This window comes from Mus pahari, chromosome 14 (genome assembly GCF_900095145.1).
Source record: "Mus pahari chromosome 14, PAHARI_EIJ_v1.1, whole genome shotgun sequence".
NCBI lineage: Eukaryota > Metazoa > Chordata > Mammalia > Rodentia > Muridae > Mus > Mus pahari.
Window position 1 is genome coordinate 29,719,045 of NC_034603.1, and position 23,591 is coordinate 29,742,635.

The 23,591-nt window shown below is 54.1% G+C and overlaps 2 protein-coding genes across 2 annotated transcripts in view; one reads left to right on the forward strand and one right to left on the reverse strand.

Moving 5' to 3' along the window:
• Slc5a10 (solute carrier family 5 member 10) overlaps positions 1 to 23,591 on the reverse strand; it is a 47,627-nt gene that overhangs the window by 11,858 nt on the left and 12,178 nt on the right. The window contains exons 8-9 of the mRNA XM_021211954.2: positions 23,227 to 23,432; positions 19,686 to 19,821 (exon numbers count right to left, since the gene is read on the reverse strand). Of these exons, the coding sequence (XP_021067613.1) occupies positions 19,686 to 19,821; positions 23,227 to 23,432 (342 nt within the window). The remainder of the gene's footprint in view (positions 1 to 19,685; positions 19,822 to 23,226; positions 23,433 to 23,591) is intronic.
• Fam83g (family with sequence similarity 83 member G) lies at positions 8 to 23,591 on the forward strand. The gene is made up of 5 exons (XM_021211953.2): positions 8 to 692; positions 10,799 to 10,966; positions 16,994 to 17,118; positions 17,864 to 19,154; positions 22,798 to 23,591. Exons 1-5 carry the CDS (start codon positions 168 to 170, stop codon positions 23,158 to 23,160), a joined length of 2,472 nt encoding a protein of 823 aa, XP_021067612.1. The 5' UTR covers positions 8 to 167; the 3' UTR covers positions 23,161 to 23,591.

Below are 23,591 nucleotides of genomic sequence, written 5' to 3' on the forward strand. Positions count from 1 at the left end.
CCCACGCCATCACCACGCCCCTTTTGCTTCGCCACGCCCCCGCCCGCCCTCTGACCCGGACCGCGGTCTTTTGCTGATTCCCTCAGGTGCGGTTCGCAGAGGCGCCGAGGCCCCGGAGCCTGAGAGCGCGGTGCCCGTCGGGCCGCGTTCCCACACCGAGGGCCACCATGGCCTTCTCCCAGGTGCAGTGTCTGGACGACAACCACGTGAACTGGCGATCCAGCGAGTCGAAGCCCGAGTTCTTCTACAGCGAGGAGCAGAGGCTGGCCCTGGAGGCCCTGGTGGCCCGGGGTCGCGACGCCTTCTACGAGGTGCTGAAGCGCGAGAACATCCGCGACTTTCTTTCGGAGCTGGAGCTTTCGCGTATCGTGGAGGCCATCGAGGTGTACGACCCGGGCTCTGAGGACCCGCGGGTCTCGGGCCGCCGCCCCGAACTCCAGGACAACGGAGGCGCGGATGCCAGCGAGGAGACCAGTGCGGCGGGCGGGCCCCCAGCCACGGCCGAGCCGCCGCCCTCGCTGGAGTACTGGCCCCAGAAGTCGGATCGCTCCATCCCGCAGCTGGACCTGGGCTGGCCTGACACCATTGCCTACCGAGGTGTGACCCGGGCCAGCGTCTACATGCAGCCACCCATCGACGGGCAGCCGCACATCAAGGAGGTGGTGCGCAAGATGGTCAGCCAGGCGCAGAAGGTGAGGCGCCACGGCGAGACCCCCCCATTCACCCAGCACGCATGGGGACCGAGACAGCCCCAGGACCTCTGACTGGCCTCTCGGTTGCCTCCTTCAGCGATCAGAAGCTGAATGTCCACCCTCTCTAGCAAGTGGCACTGGGCTTTCAGGCTGACTGGGCTTCTGTGCCCTCCTGGAGTGTTTCTGAGCTCCTCAAATGCAAAGCATGCGCTGTGTGGGAGGAATCCGGCCTTTCTCTCACCCACTCTCCCTTGCCTCATCTCAGACCCACTAGCAGATAGAAGCTTGCACACACACATGAGCTTGCTGCTGGCAGGGGTCTCGGGAGAGACGTGGAGGCTGGTCTGGAGCCCTGAGGAAATCTGCCTGTTTCCTAGCTGTGCTGTGTGGCTGGTGGTGGTTCTCCAAGCTTTTCTCTGAGTGCTACAGTAGCAGCAGCTGTCCAGGCCAGAGTGTCTGGATGAGCCGGGTGGTACCTGTTGAACGTTTTCACCAGTGGAAGAGGGGAGGGTGTCTACTTAGGTTTCAGTTTGCCATCAAGAGGCTCTTTGGGCCTTGTGTGCATCCCCTTAGCTGACAGCATCATTACTGGGCTGTACTGTGCCCTGGCTTTGGGTTACACTTTTGGGCTCGACACTGACACACTGACACACATCTTGAGAAGCAGTGTACACTGCTTGTACAGACAGCCAAACCATAACTGAGTGGCCATGACTGTGAGCAGAGGTGTGCCTGATTTGACAGGCAAGGTAGCCCAGCAAGCTGCGATATATCTGGAGCAGGTCTGTCTTCAGGTGATAGTGAGAGTGTTCCCACCTGGGTCTGACTGACCCCTTCACTGTCCAGGTCCAGAATGAGGCAGTCAGTGTACAAGGCCAGGTGTCTACCCTGGGGACTGATCTGGCTGACAGGGCCTGGGGAGCTCTTGGGCAGAGAGACCAAAAGTGGGTCAGTAGCTGAGGTGGCTCAGCTTTCCCGCAGAGTGGAGGCTCTGTCCATGGGGCCACTAGCTGAGGGTTTCTAGTCTGTAGGTACAAATTGCATCTCTAGCCATTGTGATGATAGGGTATTGGGTGGCACGAAGGAGGAAGGACTGAATAATCCTCTGGACACCTGAGAATAGTTGGGAGTCTGTTGCCCCTAAAAGGGCCTGGGGTGACTCCCACTGTAGCAGAGCCCAGTCCCCTGAGAGGAGGGAGAAAGACTGAATGGGGCCCGACCTGCCGTGCCAGTGCTCTTACGGCAGGTAGGAGGCCGAGTCCACTTTCCAGCTTGGCCTGGGAACAGCTACAGGCTCTAATCTTCTGCAGACAGAATGACATAGGGCCAGCCAGCGATAGGGACAGATAGGGGTGCCTGGGGCCAAGCTGTACCCTTAGGGCTTCCTGTCTACATCCTTGTGTCCACAGCTGTGATGTAGCCACTCCCTGCAGACCCATAGCTTCGTTTGCACCCAATCCCACTCCCCCAGGCTTGTTATTGATGGCACCTGTCTATAGTAACAGAAAGACATTGATCTTAGTGTGAGCCCCATCTGTTTATGTGGCACCAGAGTGGGTGACTTCCGACTGCCTATCATGTAGAGGCATTGCCCTCTGCTTCCTACACCTGGAGCCTGTACCCCACAGCAGGGAGTCCCATAGGAGCCTCAGATGACAGAGGACATGTCCATTTACAGAGATCAAGGGTTTGTTCACACCCCCACCATGCTGTCTTGGGCCAGGCCCCTCCCCTGTGGACCTGTGTGAGTCCCTGTTCCCTGATCTTTGTCTTACGGCCCTCACAGTACCTCACAGTACGTGGGAAGGCTGTAATAATAGCTTCGGTGGAGTATGAGCACTTTATAATCTCAGGTAGTGTTATCTGCCTCTCTTTTTCACATGGAGAAACTGAGACCAGACTCATTAGTTGTCCCTGCCCAAGGTCACTTAGGCCTGTTACACTCTGGGACCTCCCCAGGAGTTGTGGTACCTGGTAGCAGGGCAGTGACAAGTAGGACCTGGGAGGAGCAGCTGAGGTAGGTAGCCTGAGTCTTTTACCTCCTCGCTACTGCTTCCCAGCCTCCCGGGCAGGCCCAGGCGCCAGTGGATGCTGACAGAGCGATTTGCCCGCCCTCTCCTTGCTCCCTTAGGAGCGCTTCTGTCTTACCTCTCACTGTGAGTCACCTCTTGCCCCTCTCACCCACCTCCCCTTTTCACCCCTATGTAAGTGTTAGGGGAACCCCAGCCTCCAAGGGTTGGGATGGGGGTTTTGCTGACTAGCCCTTTTCCATGGGGGCTTCTGTAGCATGGCTGCTGTTATTGAGTCACTCTCCCAGTAGTCAGCACAACTGACAGACCCTGGGGCAAGGAAATGACACAGCACACACTCAGCTCACGCCACCTCAGCCACCCCCTGGTGGCCGTGTTCCTGTCACAATTATTCTGCTGCATCCTCCCTTCCCAGAAGACTGGAAGGGTCTGACTAGAAAGAGACAGGAGTGTGAGAATAGGCCCTGGTGCTGCCTCCACTGTAGGATTGGACCAGTCCTGGCTCCTCCCTAGGCCCTGGCTGTTCTGTCTGTGAAGTGGGTACAGGCGTTGAGGTCTGGGAAGAGTCCCCTTGGTTCTGCCCCCTGCTGCCCAGATCCTAGATTCACCTGGACAGGAACAGTGGGGTCCCATCGTACTCTCTTGGTTGTGTGACACTGAGCTTATGCTTTCTGTACTGCTGGCCAGTCTTAGCTCCCTTCTGAGGCAGCCCCTGTCTGCCCTCTTCCAACCCTCCCCCACCCTTAGGCTGGGAGGAGCCTCCCCTGGGCTCCAGCTGCATACCAGAGGCCTGTAGCATCACGCCTGGGAGGGATGAGAGCAAGTGTGGCCTCCAGAGGGTGAGGCTGGGTGGGGTTGGGCCTCAGTCAGAGGATCTTCCAGCAGATCCCAGTGCCCACCCTGACAAGGACTAACCCCTTACAAGTCCCAGGGACATCATGTGTCATACCTTCCCAAGTTACTATTGGAGGACACAGAAAGAAGCTGAGGTGTCAGGTGCTGGCCCTGAACTAGGTCCAAATTTATGTCTTCCAGCCAGGGCTTACAAATGGAGACCCAGAGAAGTTATGTTTCTTGCCCAGGGCCACACAGCAAGAAGAAAGAGGAGCCAAGTTTCATCATGCCCGATTGACCCCACATCTTTGTTGTCAGGTCCCTGCCTTCACACTCTGGAGTCCAGGCCTACCACTTGGCTCCTGGAGAATAAAGGCAGCTTAATGAGGCATTTATTAAATACCAACTATATGCCAAGTGCTGAACAGGCACTTTGCCTGCCCTGTGTAATCCTTGCTACAGCTCCATAAAGTAGGTGTTGCCTCCATTGTCCGCAGAAGGAATCTAAGGTTTGGTGGGGCCCAGAAAGGGTGAGCAACTTGCCCAAAGCCTTGGAACCGAGAACTGGAGGATCTGGGCTGCAGGCTCTGTGTAACCACATCCCATAGTGGACCCATTAGGCCTTGCTCCCTGCTTGCTTCGCTCAGGCAGTGAAAGCATGCTCACAGGCTCCTGGGCCCTTAGACATTGGGCTGAGGGAAAGCTGGTCATGCTGAGCCTGGAATGGGAGCCACAGCTATGCCCGGTTCCTCTGGGGACCATGTCCCTCACCACTGCAGGCTAGCCACACACCACATTGTTAAGGTTCAGTCATTACTGGCCTGCATGCCTTCCACAGTATTGTAAGGGCATGTATGCTATCTAGTGGTGCTGTTGCTGTCCAGGTTCCTGAGCACAATGACATCTGCAGACAACTGCTAGCAGTATATGCCTCAGCGTGTGTCCTTTTTATTTGGAGGCACATGACTGCACCAAAATAGCCCCCCCAACACAGGCTCCTGTGGGCCAGGAGCTGCCTTCTGCCTGCTGGGGCAGCTCCTGCCTTGGGCCAGGCCGCACCTGTTGGGGTGGGAGCCATCAGATAGCATAATCCCAGGTGTTGGCTCCAGACTTCTCCAAGGCTCCCCACCCCATGGCAAGCGCCTGCATCTTAATGGCCATGTGCCCTGCCTGGAAGGAGCTCTTTTGCTATTCCAGGAGAGGAATAGCACCTGCCACCTGCTCATATCATAGATGAGACCAGAGTATAGATTAGGATGGAGTGTTGGGTCTTTGGTGTGGCAGGGCCTGGACTACATTCTGCAGAGCTGTTGGTCATGGTAGTTTGGAACGTTACCCTGAAGCCAAAGGTCATCCTTTGGGTTGAGAGAAGCCCTACATTGCCGGCCACTTGACTGCTACTAGGGTTCATGGCTGGCACCCACTGGACAGGCCCCCAGACAGGCTGGTAACTTCCAGGGTATACTCTATGTGGGGTGTGGGAAGGACCAGCATTACTGTCAGGCAGACTCAGGTCCAAGCCCAGTTCTGTCTTAGCTCTGGCAACCTGAGAATTCCTCAGTACTCTACTGGGCTGATCTCAGTAAGACACAGAACCTGCTTGTCAAAGTCCAGGTGAGATTTAAATGACCATAGAGAGCCTGAGTTATCCCTCAGCAAGTTATGTGGTCTCGTGGTGTGTGGTGCCAAGCTGCGTCCAGTGAATGCCAGGTCTCTTCCCTCACTCTCTCCATCTTTATAGTCACCAAGGGCAGTCCTGTCACTGTCACCAACACTCTCCATGACTACACTATTTTTAGCTTCACTGAGCCCTAGGGAGGGAAAGGCAGCTTGTCCTCCAGGGGTGCAGGGAGTCTTAGAACAGCACTCACACCCCTGGGCTCTGTGCAGGGTCTGTGGAGTCACCAGCATGGTGGCTTGTCTGTGACTTGCTGGCTGAAGCCATCCTCTAATTGGCTTTAATGAGGCTTCCTTTTAATAGGTAGCATGGTCCCAAGCAGTAGCTGGGTTTCAGACTGGAAAAAGAAGTACTTGGAGAGCCATCCCATCTTCATACCACCATAGCAAGTAGAGAAACTGAGTCTTGGAGTGAGAAAGTGACCCAGGAAGGCAGGGCAGGGTTGGACAGGCTGAGGCCGGTCTGTTTCAGGATAAAGTGGGCTCTGGAAGATGGTGGCATGGAGTCAGTGGTAGGACGGATACATAATCCTGACAATGGGAGAAGTGTGTGGTCCTGGACTATGACTATGTCTTTGGGAAGTGTGACCCTCTGGTTTCCTACCTGTGAATGTTGGTGGCCTGCTATTCTTTCTGTGGCTCGGATCAGACCCCTTCACCCCAAGATTCCCTGCCCTACTACTAGATTACAAGATAGGCAGGACAGTCATTCGGTCTCCATTTTATACCTTGACTGGAAGAGGGAAGCATTGGGCCTCACCATGGAGTTGGCTGCCCTCCCCTAGCCTCAGCTTCTTCACATACACAAGGGGTGACTGCTGCTGCGCACAGCCTGTCAGGAATGGATTCTTTTGTCTTTGGTTTTGAAAGTTATTTTCCCTCACCACCTACTTCTAGGTGAACAGTTTGTTTTCCTGTAGTGCTTGAAAGATACTGCTCACTGTCTCTTCTGTCACTGACTGTGGTGAGATGTCAGCTTGACTCGGTTCCTCCGTATGCAGCCTTTTCTTTCCATCTATTCTTTTTTGTTTTGTTTTGTTTTTTTGAGACAGGGATTCTCTGTATAGTCCTGGCCGTCCTGGAACTCACTCTGTAGACCAGGCTGGCCTCGAACTCAGAAATCCGCCTGCCTCTGCCTCCCAAGCGCTGGGATTAAAGGTGTGCACCACCACTGCCCAGCTTCCAGCTATTCTTTTTTGGGGGGTGGGGGTGGGGGCTTCCAGCTATTCTTAAGTCTGATTTGCTGGGTTTTGAGTGATTGGGTTCTATGTGTTTTAGCTTTCCATCTCTTCTGTGTGTGTCATTGATTCTGAATTTCTGTTCTTATCAAGTGAAGAAGTACTCACAGCTTCCCTCTGTTAGACTTCTCAAAGCTTACTCAGGGTGCTTATGGTTTGTTGTGTTTCTTCAGTCTCCTCCTGTGTGACATTTGGATACTTGGTACTGCCATGCCTTCAATTCACTATTCTTCCATGATATCTAACCTACTATTAATGCATCCAGAATATATTTTCATTTCATGTTAGATTTTTTTTCTTCCATACTTTACTTCTTTATGCAGAGTCACACTGTAGACCAGGCTATCCTCAGACTCACAGAGCGCTGCCTGGCTCTGCCTCTTGAGTGCTTGAATTGAAGGTGTGTGCCACCTTGCCCTGCCCCTTCAGTGAGTCTCATTTTCCCATTTCTTTGTACAGTAATTCTCTATTAAGTGTAGAAACGGTGGTTTTGTTTTGTAGGCTGCTGCTGTATATTTGTTCTTTTAAATATTTTAGAGCTTTGTTGTAGAATGCAGTGAAATTTCTTGGAAACAAACATTGGGGGGGGGGGGTATAGGCTACGCATGGAACCCAGGTCCTCAGCATGCCAGACAAGCCTCTCTCTGTCACTGCGGTACCAAGCCCAGCTGAATACAGTAAGTCTTGCTCTTAACCCTTGCTAGGGAGGAGCAGAGTAGGCTGTAGGGTAGGAGTAGCCCACGGCCACACCAAACCCTCCATCCCAGCTTCACCACTTCTGGAATACAGACGCATTCCCTGCCATCATGCCACTGCCTGCCACACGGACAGAGCCAAGCATTTGGGATAGGGGGCCTAGGCTGTTTGCAGAAGTTTGCCTAAACTTGGTTCAGGCTTCCTTACCCACTACCTAGTCAGTGTCCTTTTGCAGATTATCTACCGGCCTCATGTGTCAGGATGGCTTCTGTCCTAGCTAGGAACACATGAGCCTCCCATAGTCCTATATGACGACCACATATTGCTTTAGCTGTCCCTTTGGGAGTTTGTCCCAGCCTTACATGTTTCTTTCCATGAGTGAGCTACGAAGTTGACAGCTGATTGCTGGAGCGGCCCTGAACAGCTCTCCGAAGATGGGCAGAATCCACAGTGACCTTGGAGACAGCCTGGATGGAAGGCTTAAGGCAGGATGTTTCGGGGGAAAGGAACCATTGGGGTCAAAATTCTCAGGAGAGGTGCGTCAGAGGCTGGGCCAGTACCCCAGTAGTTTTCAGCTATATTCAGATCAGCTGGCTGCCTCACCCATCCCTCCTCTCTGGCACTTGTGGGTAAACCTGTCCATCCACTGTCCCATGAGGACACTTTGCCATAAGTGAAGTTTGGAGGCATGAGGGGCCTAGAAGAAGCTACTGTGGGTGTTGGGAACCGTTGGCTGGTATCCGCACCTGGCAGGACTGGAGACTAAAGCCTCTTGAGGAACAGCTACCAAACTGTCCTTTCATAGACTATAGACTTGGCCTGCCAGCTTATACAGGCTCCACTGGACTGTGAGCAAAGCTCTAGGGTGCATAATAGCAGGTGCTTCAGCAAGGACATCAGAAAGGACAGGTTTTGATAGCTTATCCACCACCCCATTTCATAGATGTGGAAAGTGAGGGGCCTAAGATGGGAGGGGGCTAGTACCGGGCCTTGAACACTGCAGGAGTTTCAGGGCCACAACCCCTGTCTCCCTGGTAGATGAAGTTCCCTGAGAACAGTAAAATCACAGCACCCCTTGTTGAACTCTCAGGGTCACAGATAAGCCAGGCCATCCAAACGGAATTGATTGGTTGGTTATGAGGCATGGCGCTTCCGGGTCTTCTCTTGTGCTGATTGCAGCATTTCTGAGGATCTAGGGGTAATGGCACTGATGTTAGGAATTGTGAACCCTAGACATCCCAGGCCCGGGGGGGAGTGAGCAAGGCAGGGGCAGGCCTGTTTCAGCCTCTGTCACTGACTGCCTCCACGTTCCCATCTACAAAGCCAATATAACGTCTCAGGAGCTCTCAAGGAACCTTTGACCTGACCATGGATAGGCTGAGATGTGAGGTGCTGGGCAGTGGTGGGAAATCTCCCAGCATTACCGCACATACCGAAGCACTGTGCACACCACCATTTCCAATGTCATCTCAGACTCTAGGAGCACCAGGCGGCTCTCCTCTCCAATATTAGCCGATAGCTGTAGCCGATAGTCTTTCTTTCACCAACCTAGGGACAGAATCCAACACCTAAAGAGTCAGCCATGGGACCCTGTCAGGGATCCACCTTGGGGCATGGGCCCTTACAAGTCCACCTTGGCAGCCTGTGACTTCTGGGCCAGGTCCCTGCCCTGCTGGGGCACATCTCAATCTGCTGTGGTGCCCATAGCTTGGAACCAGCCGTGATGGATCTGGGGTGCAATGGGCTGGAGAGCCTCCAGAGATCCCTGTGCCAGCCAGGTCAGGCTTCTTTCCAGCGCAGTGCATGAAGCTGTTTGTCTGCCTAGGAGTGGCCTAACCAAGGGGACATTGTGGGATCCCAGGCAAGGAGATCCCAGGAACATCTTCCCTCCCTCACACTACCACCTAGAGTCTGTCAGTCCACCAAGGTCATCAGGAGCCCACCTGCCCACATGCAGTCCTCCCCAGCAGTCCCTGGCTTGCTGAGCATACACTGGGTAGGACGCTCTTAGGTCCTCCTCCACTGCGCCTCACCTCTCCCACTCTGCTGCAGTGGACAGCACTTCCTCAGCCCCGCCCACTCTACCACCCTAGCCCCCAAGACATGGTAAGTAGCTGTCCTCTGAAGATGGAGATCCCTAGGGCTCAGCCTCCTTATCCCCTTAATTCTGAACAGATTAGCACTACCAGGCCTTGAAGACCTGAGGGCCAAAGGAGGGCCAGACAACAGCCCCACACAGCTGGGAGTAGGGAGTATTCGCTGTGCTTCAGCTTGCCTCATGACTTCATCCGCCTCCATTTGTCCAGCTATGCTGGGATCTCACCTTGTTGTCTGTGAGAGGTTGGAGTCAGGCATCCGAGGCAAGACTGCCTGGAAAGAAGGTAGCACGTGGGGATCCCTGAGGACCCCCTTGGATTAGGGTTCTTGATGGGTATTGCCCTGAGTATGCTTGTTTCTCATGAATGAATGGAGTCTTGTTCTACCGATGAGAAAACAAGAGCCTAGCATTATTTAAGAGTTTAACTTAGGTTCACACAGCGAGTTCACTGCAGGACAGGCCTAGAGCCTCCTGCTTAGGAGTTTGGACTTTTGTGCCAGATGAGCAGCAGGCATCATCGGGGGCCAGAGGCTTGGGAAGAGCCCAGATGGGCCTGTAGGGGCTAGCCTAGTGAGCTCACCGTGGGCGTGTAGACATGTCCCCAGAAGGCTCCAGGTAGCCTCTTGTTACTTTGTGTATACAGGTCTCACTGAAGGAAGATGCTGAGCTACACTTATGAGCTCAGCTCTGTGGTAGGCCACTGTCACAGCTCTGCAGGGACTTGTGGAACCTCTCTCTGTAAAGTTCCTTAGCACTGTCTGCTAGTGAGGGAAGGGGTAGTGTAGGGACTGTCACCTGAGTTGGGAACATCCTTGGTCTGTGGCTATGTTCTACCGGGGGCCAGGTCCACACCGTGAGTCCTACCCCATCCTCTGGTTGGTGGGAAACTGACAATTGGTTCTCTGAGCGGGCTAGGTGTGGATAGATATACTTTGACCTCTGGAGCCCCACCCTTAGGTTCAGAAGAGTAGAAGTTACCTGTAGTGGGCATAGGTGTTGGCAAGTGACAAGCAGAGCACATGCTGATGTGGGTGCTGTCTGGTCCAGAATGGCATCCTGCTGTAGTCTACAGCAGTCCAGGACTAACAAAAGCAAGGTATCCAGTTGGTGGCCATGCCATCTGCTGGCCTCTTCCTACTGTGGTCACATCTGATTTGTCTCAGCATCTCCAGGAGTCAGGAAGGGCCACATGTGTAGCTGTTCTTGAATCTGACTCAGGAGGGTACCAATGCAGGTCCCTGGGCTGTGTTCAGGGCCACACTGGACCTTCCTGGCGGTAGTGCCGGGCTCTGATTCTTGACCTGGCTGAGGAAGAAGGCCCTGAGGACCAGCTGACCGTGTGGAACTGTGACATAGACCTTGCCCCTGACCTTGGGTCACCTGCACCCTCCTGGCACGTCTGCATTCCTCCCCACGCCTTCCGCCTTGAGGACTACTGGAGCTAGGTTCTTCATAGGCTTGTGGCTTAGGAAGAACAAGGGTGCTGTCCTCATTGCTGTGCTGGTAAACCACCCAGTCTTTTCCTGTTCCCAGGTGATAGCTGTGGTCATGGACATGTTCACTGACGTGGACATCTTCAAGGATCTGCTGGATGCTGGCTTCAAGAGGAAGGTGGCTGTGTACATCATTGTTGATGAGAGTAATGTCAAGTATTTCCTGCACATGTGTGAGCGGGCCCGCATGCACCTGGGGCACCTCAAGGTGAGCTGTCGTCCCTTGCTTGGGCAGCTGGAGGGCAGGTAGTCATTTAGTCAGTCAACAAACATTGCCTTGCAGACAGTGCCTTATACCAAACAGAGTTAAATCATCCTGGAGCTTTCTGCCAGGTGGTCACACAACTTGAATGCCCTGAGGGATAAGATATTTACTACCTCCAACAGGCAGATAAGATAAACATGGATCTAATGCTTTCAACCAGGTGTCAGAGCGCCTGCCAGGTACCATGTTACCTATGCCACATAGGTTTCCTGTCTGCCTGCATACCTCTGGTGACAGGTGTTGCTCACTGCCTCCACAAGCAGCTTATACCATGTCACTCTGACTCTCAGGGAGTCTTTGGCTGGGCTAAGCCCCAGTTTATCTCATCAGTTCTGCTGGCTGGCTCTAGGATCTGGCTCAGACACAGGAAACACCTTCATGCCAAGGTCAGGGTCGAGATGGACTTGAGATCCCTCGGCAGAGGAAGGTAGATCTTCAGAGCAAGAAGACACAGTGGAGCGGAGATGGAGAGGAGAAAGCCAATGCCTGCTTCCTCCGCATGGCTTTGCTGTGTCTGAAATTCATTGGTCTGATGGCTAGGTAAATCTACCGGTGTGGCTAGGCTCTTCCACTAAGATCCCCTAGCAGCTATGTGCAGCACATGTTCCCGAGTGTAGAGGAGTCTGCAGAACCAGCTGGTGTCTCACAGCATGTGACAACTCAAGCCATTTTCCAGAGTTTAACTTATTAATACTCCTGCCAACCAGAATGGCTCAGATCTATCATTCCCATTTTGCAGATGAAACAGTAGAAGCAGGTGCCAGTGTCACTGCCAATAAACTAGAGATGAGGGCCAAGTGCCCCAGGCTGGAGACCTGTGATTGGAACGCAGATTCCAGATGGTCAGCACACAGGGCTGGTGACAGTGGCAGGGCTTGGAACCTGTAATTTGTCAGCATTTGTCAAGGCCCCCTGCGGAGCCTTTCAAGTGGGTGTGAGATCTCTGCTGTGCTACCAGTCTCTAATTTCAGGGACCTCTTCATGTGGTCTCCAGGTAGGTTGACCCTAAGCCTCACACCTGCCTGGCATGTAATTAGCGCCTGGAAATGGCTCTGGGGTGGCAGACAGCTCATGCCAGAAAGAGCCATTGTGTACAAGTTCAAAAAAGATGACTTGGACTTGGCTGCTGCATGGACCAGTGGCATCTCCAGGAGCTCCAGTAAGGTCCCCACTCCATACATTTGCCACACACTGGTGGGGCTTAACTCGTATGTCACTCAACACATCACCCTCTTAAGAGAGGCCAAGGGGCACCCTCGCCCAGGTTGGCTGCTTGGAGGCCCTGGCCCCAGAGTGTCTGAGGGCCCTTTTCAGTAGAAACTTCTTGGTGTCTCCTCAGTCTGGGGCTGTCTGAACCTTAGGATGTAGGAAGCAGTGGGACTTGGCTCCATGATTATAAGACTCTGCCCGTGGCTTTATGGGGGTATCCAAGCCAAGACACTTGTAGCTGTTCAGACCAAGCTCTCACAGAAAGATATATAAGAAATTGACGTGACAAGGAGGGCACAGACCTGTCTTTCAGAATTCTCTGGTGCTGCCCACATGGGCTCCCTGCCCACTGCCCACTGTGGGACTTGGCTCCTAGAGTTGCTTGTGGGTGACAATTCAGAATAGCAAGGCTGAGGGGGTGTGCAGCTGACAGCCTGGTGTTAAGACAGGGGCTATGGGAGGCTTGCCCCACTCCACTATTAGCCTTCAACTGTCTCAGGACCATGGGGCAGGAGGGCAGCTCACTGGATTCAGTAGCCTGTCTTGTTGCCTTCCTTTCTGGGAAGGTGACCATGTCTAAAAGATATGATCCTAGGAGCCAGACACCTTCGTGGGCAAGAAGTGACCCCAGCTTCTTAATTCTTATCCGTGCCAGCCTTACCATAGCCCTAGGCAAGTGGTCAGAGGCTCTTGTGAGCCCAGCCCTGCCAGGTGTCACTGTGGAGAGCCTATCTCTGGCCAACTTCCCTGCCGTGGGCTGGCTGGGTCTGGACCTGTTTCGGTGTTTCAGGATCACTTCCTGTGCTGGTAAACCATGGGCTGCTCTCAGCCACCCACTGCCCTGTCCCAACCCTGTTCCAACCTGCCCCAGAGCCTGTAGGCCCAAGATACGGTAGCTGTGGCAGGGTCACCTTTGTGACATCAAGTGCCCTGTCATCACACCACAGGTAGTTATTGGCTCTGGGCTCCATTGTTAATGTGGGAAATGGGCCCATCTCCACGCCTTCCCTCTGGCAGGGCTATTTTTTTTTTTTTTAATCTACTTATTTTATGCACACTGGTGTTTTGCCAGTGGGTGTATCTGTGTGAGGGTATCAGGTCCCCTGGAACTGGAGTTACAGGTAGTGTGAGCCACCATGTGGGTGCTAGGAATTGAACCTGGGTCCTCTGGAAGAGCAGTCGATGCTCTTGACCGCTGAGCCATCTCTCCAGCCCCTGGTAGAGCTATTGTGCAGAACATAGGAGACTGTGGTGGGCAAGAGGGATTCAGAGGTCCCTTTGAGCCTGTGTGGTTAGGGACAATACTTCTAACATACCCCAGATCTCAGCCGAGTGCCAGGTGGCTTCCGGTTTTTTCAAAATAGTGGTCTGGTAGAAGCATCCCTTCTTGCCAGCAGTTATGTTAGTACCAGGACTGACTCTGCTCCTTGTCCCCACATGAAAGGGACTGACATACATTGCCTCTTCCATTATGTGGGCCCCAGCTGCTTCAGGGACCACCGTCTACTGGCCTTAAAGGCAGTAAGGACATGAATCCCCCATGTTACAAATGGGCAATAGTCCTTGAAAAGAGTACCTAGCCTTTTGACCTTATCCCTTCTTAGGGTCATAGGGCCAAGGCAGTGACAAGGTCTTATATTGGGGTGACCCTAACACTAAGAGGTACCCATGAGCCAGACCACAACTGTGAAAGACCTATCGATGTGAAAAGCTCCTTGGCCTGAGTAAGCAAACTGGAAAAACCAGCAGCCACCTGAGCTGACTATGTAGCCAGCAAGCAAGGAAACACCAGTCATCCGACAGCCGTGGGAAGACACACGGTGGGGATACCGGACTGGGCCCAAAGACCAAAGCTGTGTTCTGCCAGGCTGTAGCTGGGGTTATTGAGAAGAGTAGAGGGGAAGGGGGGGCTGGCCCCCAAGCCCATGTCCATTCCTGAGTAAACTCATGTCCTACCTTCTATGGTTAGGCTAGGGCCACTGATGGGTAAGGATATATGCCAGGGTCTTATATCTGGGGGCAAAGAGGCTCACTTCATTGGGCTGGTCACGAATCAGGGTACTATTGGCATCGAGTAGGTAGAGACAGGGCTGTTATTAAGCATCATAGTGTCAGTACAGCCCGACCTAGCCCACCATGTCAGTTATCCTAGGGAAGGGGCCTAGAGTACTAGCACCAAGGCTTAGAGCTGGGTAAGTCCCAGCTCACAAGGGACTTCCCACTGGCTATCATGTCTGTTTATGAGTCAGGGTGACAGGTGCAGGGTGAGCTACTGCTCTGCCTCCCACCTCAGCTCATCTCCTTGCACTTCCTGTGGGTCAGACTGACTGACTGATACTTTTAACCTGCTAAGATCAGGAGTGTCATCTGCTACATCACATTGAGAGACAAAAACTCATCACCTCCCTTGCTGGCCACCAGGTGTGGCTAGCAGTTCTGCTTTCCCTGAACAGTCCAGGCTACCCTAGATGTGCTGCAAAGTTTGTATCCTGGTGTGTCTCCAGTGAGAACTCAGTCCCTTCTAGGTGTCCCAGGTAGACCGGCACATGCTGCAGTGAGGAAGCTGAGATGTGGAGAGGCTCAGCCAGTATAGGGTACCATGTCTGAGTCGCCAGAATGCCCAGGTTAACCTGATGGAGACCAGCCCTGTGTCCACCACAAACACTTTGGGCCAGAGCAGCCTGACTCACTTCCACTTTCTGCCTTGCCCTACCCAACCCCACTGTGCCTTATGGAGGTCTGAAAGAGTCTTAGGACCCTCCACCTGCCTGCCCATCCCTAACTAGGGGCACCCCAGGACCTGAGACAATGCAGCTTTGTGGGATCCTCCACCTCTGCTCACGCGAGCCCAGACACCTGAGACATTACCTCATCTGGGCCAGGCCCATGGGGCGAGGCTACCAGGAACCAGGAGGCAGAGGGTGGGGGGCCTGATGCAAGCCCCTGCCTGCTGCCCAGCCCCAGTGGTGGATGAGGCGATGGGTTCAGTGCCAATCCCCCTTCTGCAGACAGGGCAACTAAAGCCTAGAGGGGGCTTTAGTATCACACAGTAGGTCACAGGCCTGCCTCTCACATGGCTAAGTTACTCTGAGATGAAAGTTATAGCTTTCTGAGCCCTTCATAACAACAGAAGTTTGGGGTAAGTAGACAGACGCCAGTGAAAGAAGTACCCAGGCTAGCTGCCTAGTTGCAGTGCATGCATGGCCCCAGCACACAGTACTGGATGGTGAGACCACAGGACGCCACAGAACTGGGTTGTGGTTGGCACAGGTGACAGGGAAAGCCTCTAAGATCTTTGTTCCAACCTCTGGTCCCTGAGCATACAGCGTGTTAGGTACAAAGTCACGAGTGCTAATTGTCCTGGGCCCTGGCCAGCTTCCTGCTGAGCTGGCTGTGGGCAGGCGGGGCCAGAGTGAGCTTGGCCCTGGAAACAGCTTATCTGCCTTCTAGGACGGGCCCAACAACAAGACAATTAATTGTTCACCCCACAGCTGGGTGGACATCATGTGGGGACCCACCCAGAGCCATCCCATGTCAACTTCTGTGGATAGTACTCGGGGCCCCCAGTGGAGTCTGGAGATAGGAATCCTGGATAGGAGACTGCAGTGGGTGGCATGCTCACTCACACCACCTCCCTGTGTGCACCAGCTTCCCTGTTCTCTGTCCCCTGGATGCCCATTCACGTATGTAGCCTCCCCTCATGTGCTTTTGACACACAGGTCTAGTGTGTACTCTCTCGAGCCCTCCATGGCTCCTGCTGCCCACAGACAAAGCAAGTGGGGCCTCTTTCATCAGTCAGGCCCAGCAGTGCAGACAGCCTGCTCTTCCGCTTCCCAGCCCCTACCTTCATTCACTCCTCTGCTCCTGGGCATTCCAGGTTGTTGTTTTGACTCACTGCCACCTCCACAGTAGCACCCTTGTCATTTCCATCTTTGTCTGCCACTGGGGGCCTCGGCAGGGGTCAGTGAGCAAACGAGCGTGTGGGCAGTTAGTAACCGGGAACCACTGAGTGGGAGAGAGAGCAGACGGGCAAGTCACGGCTCAGTCTGACAAAGACTGTGTCACCAGCCAGTGTCTGAATCCAGAGCTCCCACCAAGTGTAAGTAGACCAGTCAGGAAGCTTTGGTGAGCCGTAAGCCAGATGGACCCTAGGTCCCTACCTACTGTTCTTTGGGAGCCTCGACAGTCCCTTTCTGCTTAGATTCACTCAGACTTCCCTTGCCCCTGTGTTCCTGTGCTCAGCAATGGGTCCTCAAGCACCCAGGCTCTGGATGGTTCTGGAGGTGCTACACTGGAAAGAAAGGCCAGCAGTTTGTGGCCCCACTTCCTCTCTGAACCTCTGTGAGCTCTTCTGGGCTCTGAGGGCATTCCCCTCCTGGCTCTAAGTCAGGCTGTGTGGTCAAGACTGAAGTTGACTGTTTATGAGATCGTCCCAGACCATGCCCCATCTCCAGAGAAAGAGTTTTCCGAGTACTTTCAAGGGAGCCTGCTCAGCAGTTGAGTGACATGGGATGCAAGAGTGGGGTGAGGCCTGTGATCAGTCATCTGGAAGACCCTGGATGTGTTAAAGTATAAGAGCCAGGTTCCATCCCCCTTGCGTGGCCCCACAGTCCAGATACACTACCACTGCCTTTCTCCACCTTGCACTCACTCGCGGTCCTGTCTCTACAAACTGCCTGCGGGCTCCGGACAGTCTGCTGTCCTGCCTGTGAAGTCAGTGCCTGTAGTTGTCTAATTCTGCCTCCCTGTCTCCCAACACAGAATCTCAGGGTACGCAGCAGCGGGGGAACCGAGTTCTTCACACGATCAGCCACCAAGTTCAAGGGTGTCCTGGCCCAGAAGTTCATGTTTGTGGATGGAGATCGGGCCGTGTGTGGCTCCTACAGGTGATTCTCCTCTGCAGCTTGGGAGGAGTTGCCTCTGGTTCTCGGCTGGTTTCTGCCCTTAATCCCTGCATGTGACATGCTGGTTATTCCAGTTCATTGCTCCCAAAACTGCTGAGCTGTGTGCAGGACTGGGTCCACCCACCGTCTGTGGAGGCAGGCAGGGAAACCTTTTGTCCAAGCAGGCTGTTGTTCTATCCCACACAATCTCTGGCCCAGGGGTAGGGTGGGCTAGGTCATGGTGAATTTGCTCAAGACTTCTACAAAGTCACTCTAACAGCCACCTCCGGGGCCAGAGCCAGCTTTGCACCATTGCGAGGCAGGGCAGATTTGCCACAGTCACTCTTGGATTGAAGATAGCAAAGACACCAGTGACAGCCACTGTGTTGGGTGGTTCCTGGTACCTGAGGCTACAGTGGGCATTCCCATGCTGCCTTCATGAGTTCAGAAGAGCCCCAGGGGTTTGCTGGGGAAAAGCTAGACATAGTATCCCAGACTCAGGTTTGACCCCTGTTCCATCTCATGCCACCTAGGGTCCAGTGACCAGTCTGACAAACCCCAGGTAGAGTATGCACTGTTGATGCGCACTATCTCAGGCCAGGGGGAGTATGCAATGTTGATGCCCACTGCCTCGGGCCAGGGGGAGTATGCACTGTTGATGCCCACTGCCTCGGGCCAGGGGCACTCACTAAATCAGGGAGGCACATGTGCCCTGTACCTGACCACCTATCCTGCCTTTCTATTGTAGCTTCACATGGTCAGCTGCAAGGACCGATCGGAATGTGATCTCTGTCCTGTCTGGTCAGGTAGTAGAGATGTTTGATCGGCAGTTCCAGGAGCTGTACCTTATGTCTCAGAGTGTCAGCCTCAAGGACATCCCCATGGAGAAGGAGCCAGAGCCAGAGCCCGTTGTGCTACCATCTGTGGTACCTCTGGTACCCACGGGCACCATGGCCAAGAAGCTCGTCAACCCCAAGTACGCACTCGTTAAGGCCAAGAGTGTGGATGAGATCGCCAAGACCTCCTCTGACAAGCAGGAGGTTACAAGACCCCCTGGGCTCCGGGGCCCTGCAGCGGCTGAGCGCCCAGGGGATCTCTCTGAGCTGCTACCACCTGTCCACCCAGGGCTGCTCAACCTGGAGAGAGCCAACATGTTTGAGTACTTGCCCACGTGGGTGGAGCCAGATCCAGAGCCTGGCAGTGACATCCTGGGCTACATCAACATCATTGATCCCAACATCTGGAACCCCCAGCCCAACCAGATGAACCGCATCAAGATCCGTGACACAGCCCATGCCAGCGCCCAGCACCAGCTGTGGAAGCAGAGCCAGGGGGCCCGTCCCTGCCCAGCACCCTGCCCTCCCCCAACACCCTGCCCTCCCCCAGCACCCAGGGATTCCCAGGATGTGGTCCCAGCTGAGAACGGCTTCCTCCAGGGGAACCCTGAACCACAGGCTCCTGTACCTAAGCCCCGGACAGTCCCTGTGGCAAGTGTACTTGCCCAGGATGGTAGTGATATTGGCTGGGCCCTGGACACCCCAGAAAAGAAGACACCCCAAAATGGGATAGACCCCAGGCTACCAAGCACAGCCAGCGAAAGCGAGGTCCCACAACAGCAGCAGTCATCTGTGACGCAGGATGACCCTGATGGCCTGGAGACAGGACTCCCCAATGGGCTGTATGATGATGAGGATGACGATGACGACTATGTGACCCTCAGTGATCAGGACAGCCTCTCAGGCAGCTCTGGCCCTGGCCCTGGCCCTGGCCCTGGCCACCGGCGACCCTCAGTGGCTTCATCCATGTCAGACGAGTACTTTGAGGTGAGGGAGCGATCAGTACCTCTCCAGAGACGCCACTCAGAGCAGATGGCCAATGGGCCAGGCCACCCACCCCGACGACAGCTGAGTGCCCCTCACGTAACCAGAGGAACCTTTGGTGGCCCCCTGAATAGCCCCCTGTGGGCCCAGGGTCGGAGCAGAGAAGATGTAGATGCATCAAGGATACAGGGACAACGCCCCGTGGACAGGCAGGCTCAGGTGGGTCTGCTCCTCATCCCACAGTGTTCTACAGTTACCCTAAGAGCCCAAGTGCCCATGTCCTGGGACATTGTGTCCTTGGCTCCAGTGACACCTCTTGTAACAGACAGAAGTGATGAATGGGGAAGAGTGGCACTACACAGGGCCATGTGGCTGGCCATTGGTAGGCTGGGGACTCTCAGTCCTAGAGTCTCCAAAACGACCTTAAAAACACACGTTCCCACATATTCCCAGCTCCCACATACCCAGAGTTACAGGGCCTGATATATCCTACCAGGTAGAAGGTACAGACCCTAGTTTACAGACAAGGCTTAATGGCTGATCACAGAGATGGGAGTCTTCCTTGTCTGACTTTATGCTAAGCTACCTCCCTGTAGGTTTCTTTGTGCTCCTAAGGGACACAAAGAATCCCTTTCTCTTCCATGTTGGGCAAGAGCAAATCCCTCCTTTGTCACAGTGGCTTTTGCAGACTAAATCCTTAAAGCCTTGGGTGTCCTGCCACTGCAGGCATGGCCACAGAACCCATCCTACCTGGGAACAGTACTCGGCTGATCATGCCTGGCATGATCATCAGGCCCATGGGAAGCATCTTCAGGTAGCTGGCTAGAATGGAGCCTGCCTTGGCATGGTTCAGGTTCCGGGCAGACAGGGACCGCTGCACAATAACCTGGGCACAGGAGAAAAGAGATAAAGACTCTCGGCTTGGGGATACCTGTGTCAACCTCCTCCGTGGCCTCATGAAGTGACACAGGTAGATGCAGTGTTATTGTCCCTAGACCACCTAAGATGACCAGCCAGCATGCACAGCTGACATCCCATGAGTGCTCTCCCTTCTGCTACACTTATGTCAAGGAAGCAGACTCCATGCAACAGAGAAGCATGGATTCCCTGGGATGTGCCAGAGCCAAGGGGGGCCTGGGTGTTGTTAGACTCCCCACCCCCCACCTCCTGGACCCTCCTAAACACAGACATTCCCATAAATCCTGTGAGCAGAAGTTATACTGACTGTATAACAGGCTGAGCCCTAAACCCCAGGCTTCTTGTACTTCAGTAGTAGTGAGGGTTGCTAGGAGCTGCCTGAGAGCACTGTCTCCTCCTAGGACCTTAAGTAGATCCTGATGGCGTCCGTTTCCAGATCTGCAGGATAGGGATGATGGGTACATGAATAGGACATCTGAGTCCCCTTTCAGATCTGATATTTGATTCTGCTGCTAGTTTGAACTTTCCTCCTGTTTTTAAGACAGGGTCTTACTCTGTAAAGTCTGGGATCGCTTGGAGCTTAACTTTATGATCTATGCTGGCCTTGAACTCACAACCTCTGCCTCAGTCTCCCAAATGGGATTTAAGGTATAGGTCACATTTGGATTTGATTTTGGAGAAAGTGGGAGGTTGGGGTGAATCTGTGATACACCTTGCTTCACAAAGGCTCCTAGCAGCCGTGTGGGGCCAGCACTTGCAGACTCTCTGGGACACTGGTTAGAGCAGATGTTCTGGTGGCATAGCTTCTTCACTGGGTTATACAAGTGTAACTCTGAAATGTGTTTTTCCTGTGCTGTCCACTTCCTTCACATGTGGCTGGTAACACTGACCCTGAGCAGCTGGCCCTGTGACAGATGCTGTTGTCCGAGGTATCTCAGAGTATGAGTAAAATGAGAGCAGTGCAGGGCACCCCCTACTCCCCAGCTTGCTCATCCCATGTGTTCTCCCATCCCTGGTTTGGCCATTTCACCTTTCAGGCCTAGGTCCCCTGATCTGAACGTGGGTCACTATCACCCAACCAAGTATGGCTAGCAGCTGTGGTGTGGGAGCTGCTGGGCCTGGCTCCTCAGGGCCCTGGGTTGCCATGCATTTGTTGAAGTTCTTAGCTCTTTTTATATCATGGCTGTGTTAGAAGATGCTGCTGACCAACAGGAAGACAGTTCATCTCTTGTCACACATATCGGCTAGGCACAAAAATCAGGAGCCTCCCATGCTTTCAGGATCCCAGGAGGCCTACTGTGTGCCCTTCTATGCTTACAGAATCCCAGGAGGCCTACTGTGTGCCCTGCTATGCTTACAGAATCCCAGGAGGCCTACTGTTTGCCCTTCTGCTTTATACCCAGGGCAATGAGGCCTGGGAGGGGTGGCAAAGCCCCACCAAGGCTTCATTTCCTATTGTCCTCTTTTCTCCCCGCCCCTTTCATTTTCTTTTTTTGAAAGACAGGGTCTCACTATGTCACCCTGGTTGACCTAGAACTCTCTGTAGACCAGACTAGCCTTGAGCTCACACAGATCTGCCTGCCTCAGTCTCCCAAATGTTGGGGATTAAAGGTGAGTCCCACCATGCCCAGCCTGCTGTTGGCTTTCTGATGGCAAAATGGTCAGCACTGTGGGTAGACCAGTACCTAGGGAAAGGCATGTAGTTCAGCATGCAGGGGAGAGTTCAGTCGGACCCTCAGGTGCCAGTGAGAGTCATCTGGAGCCCAGGGTCTGTGCTTTAATACCAAGACCTGGCATCCTGTAGCAAACCCTGCCCAAGGTGAGGCTAGGGAGTCATGGCTGGTACTGTAGCCACCTAGGGTCAACGGGGACCATCCTCTGTGTTCCTGGCTGACCTCTTCTAACCTCTTTCCTCCTTATCTGCACTCATTCAGTCAAGAGGGCAGGATAGATGCTGACTCATTGGCCTTCACGGGAAATGCTTCTGAATGGCATTCTACGCAGAGATGTGGGGCTAGGCTGGACCTGCCCAGTGGGAGGAAGCAAGAGGAGGCAGGGATTAGGGGCTCATTTACTCCTAGCAGGCCCTCCAGACTGCCTTTCACCCTCCTGGGTTGGCCCACAGTCCTCAAAGGAAAAGGGTTGAGCCTGCTACAAGGTACCTGAAAGGCCTCAGCAGGAGGTAAAGGCCAGATGGGAGCAGCCCTGCTTGAGAGCAACAGGTTACCAAGTAGAAATGAAGGGTCAGCCTCCCGGTACCTCTGTCACCTCCCAGCCCGTATAGATTCCCACTTCTGGAAATCCATGTGGAATGTTTTTCAATTTGGTACCCATCAGGTCCGTCTCTGGGCCTTGTTGTTCAGCCTGTGAGTGGAGCTGACCCTACTAGACTCATAGGGAGGCAGGTGTGTGTGTGTGTGCACAAGGCGCACTATAAACTGTCACAGTCCTCACTAGCTGCTGGCCATGGCCTGGTGGGCTCAGTGTGACTGGGGCTCTAGTCACCAGTGATCAGCTGTGGACCTATGCCCACCACAGGGCCTGTCTCTGCTCCACTGCTCCAGAGCTGCCCACAGGCTGGGCAGATATTGATCCCTTATGCCCAGAGAAGGGAAGTGGGTGTCTGAAGTCATCTGGAGGTTCATGAGGAAAGGTTAGAATGACCTCAGTCCTCATCGGACATCCATGCTCAGATGGAGACACTGCCACTAACAACCTGCTCTGGTCCCCCATTCATGTCTAACCCTGTTTGCAGATGGATGGAATGGGGCACAAACCACAAAGGGAAGAACCAGTCCATATTACAGATGAGGAGACTGAGGCACTGAGTGGTTAAACCTAATGAGTGTCAGAGGCGAACCAGGCTCTGCCTGGTTATGCAGCAGGGGTCCTGTCAGCCCTCCCACCACAGCATCCAGGACCTCACTCTCCTTTTTCTCTCCAGGGCCAGCATTTCCACCGACATGGAAGCACTACCTCAAGGACCCCAGGGCCTCCCCGTTTCCGGCCTGCTGCTGATGGTACCCAGAGCTCTTCCAAGAAAGCAAGCCCAGCTTCAGCAGGCCCCCACCACTGGCAGCCCAAGGGTAGCCCAACACCCAGAATGCTACCAGATCCTGGGAGCCCAAGGCCAACCCGAAACACTCGCCTCCGAGCAGAGCTCAGGACCACTGAGGAACATCCCAGTCCCTTCGGAATCCCATACTCCAAATTGTCTCAATCGAAGCACCTAAAGGCCAGGGCAGGTGGCAGCCAGTGGGCCCCGTCTGACTCTAAGCGCAGGGCCCGAGACCACAAGGAACCCTAGCAGCCTAGATGGACCCAACCCCGCCCCAGAGGGCAGCAGGTGGGGGTGGGCAATATTGGCGCTCACCTGGTCAGTGCACCAGTACCAGGTGGCCATGATGGTCAGACCAAAGGTCATCCCGGTCCACGGGAGGTCTCCTGTGGAAGGGTCCCGGAACATATGCATGGCGTCTGCTCGCGGCAGGTGGCAGGTGGTGTTGGGGATGGTCCTGGAGGGGATGGCCTGGGCATATGCCGCCTCCAGCTGCTCATAACCACCGATCTGGTTGAAAGCTGGAGGGTGGGGCAGAGTGGGTTGGTTTTGGGTGGTTCTGACTCCCAGGATCCTCCTACTCTCATCTCACAGATAACTTCATGCATGAAACTGGAACCCCTACCTCATCTTTCCTGCTCCAGGAAGGATTGAGGTTTAAAAAAAGAAAAAAGGTGAAA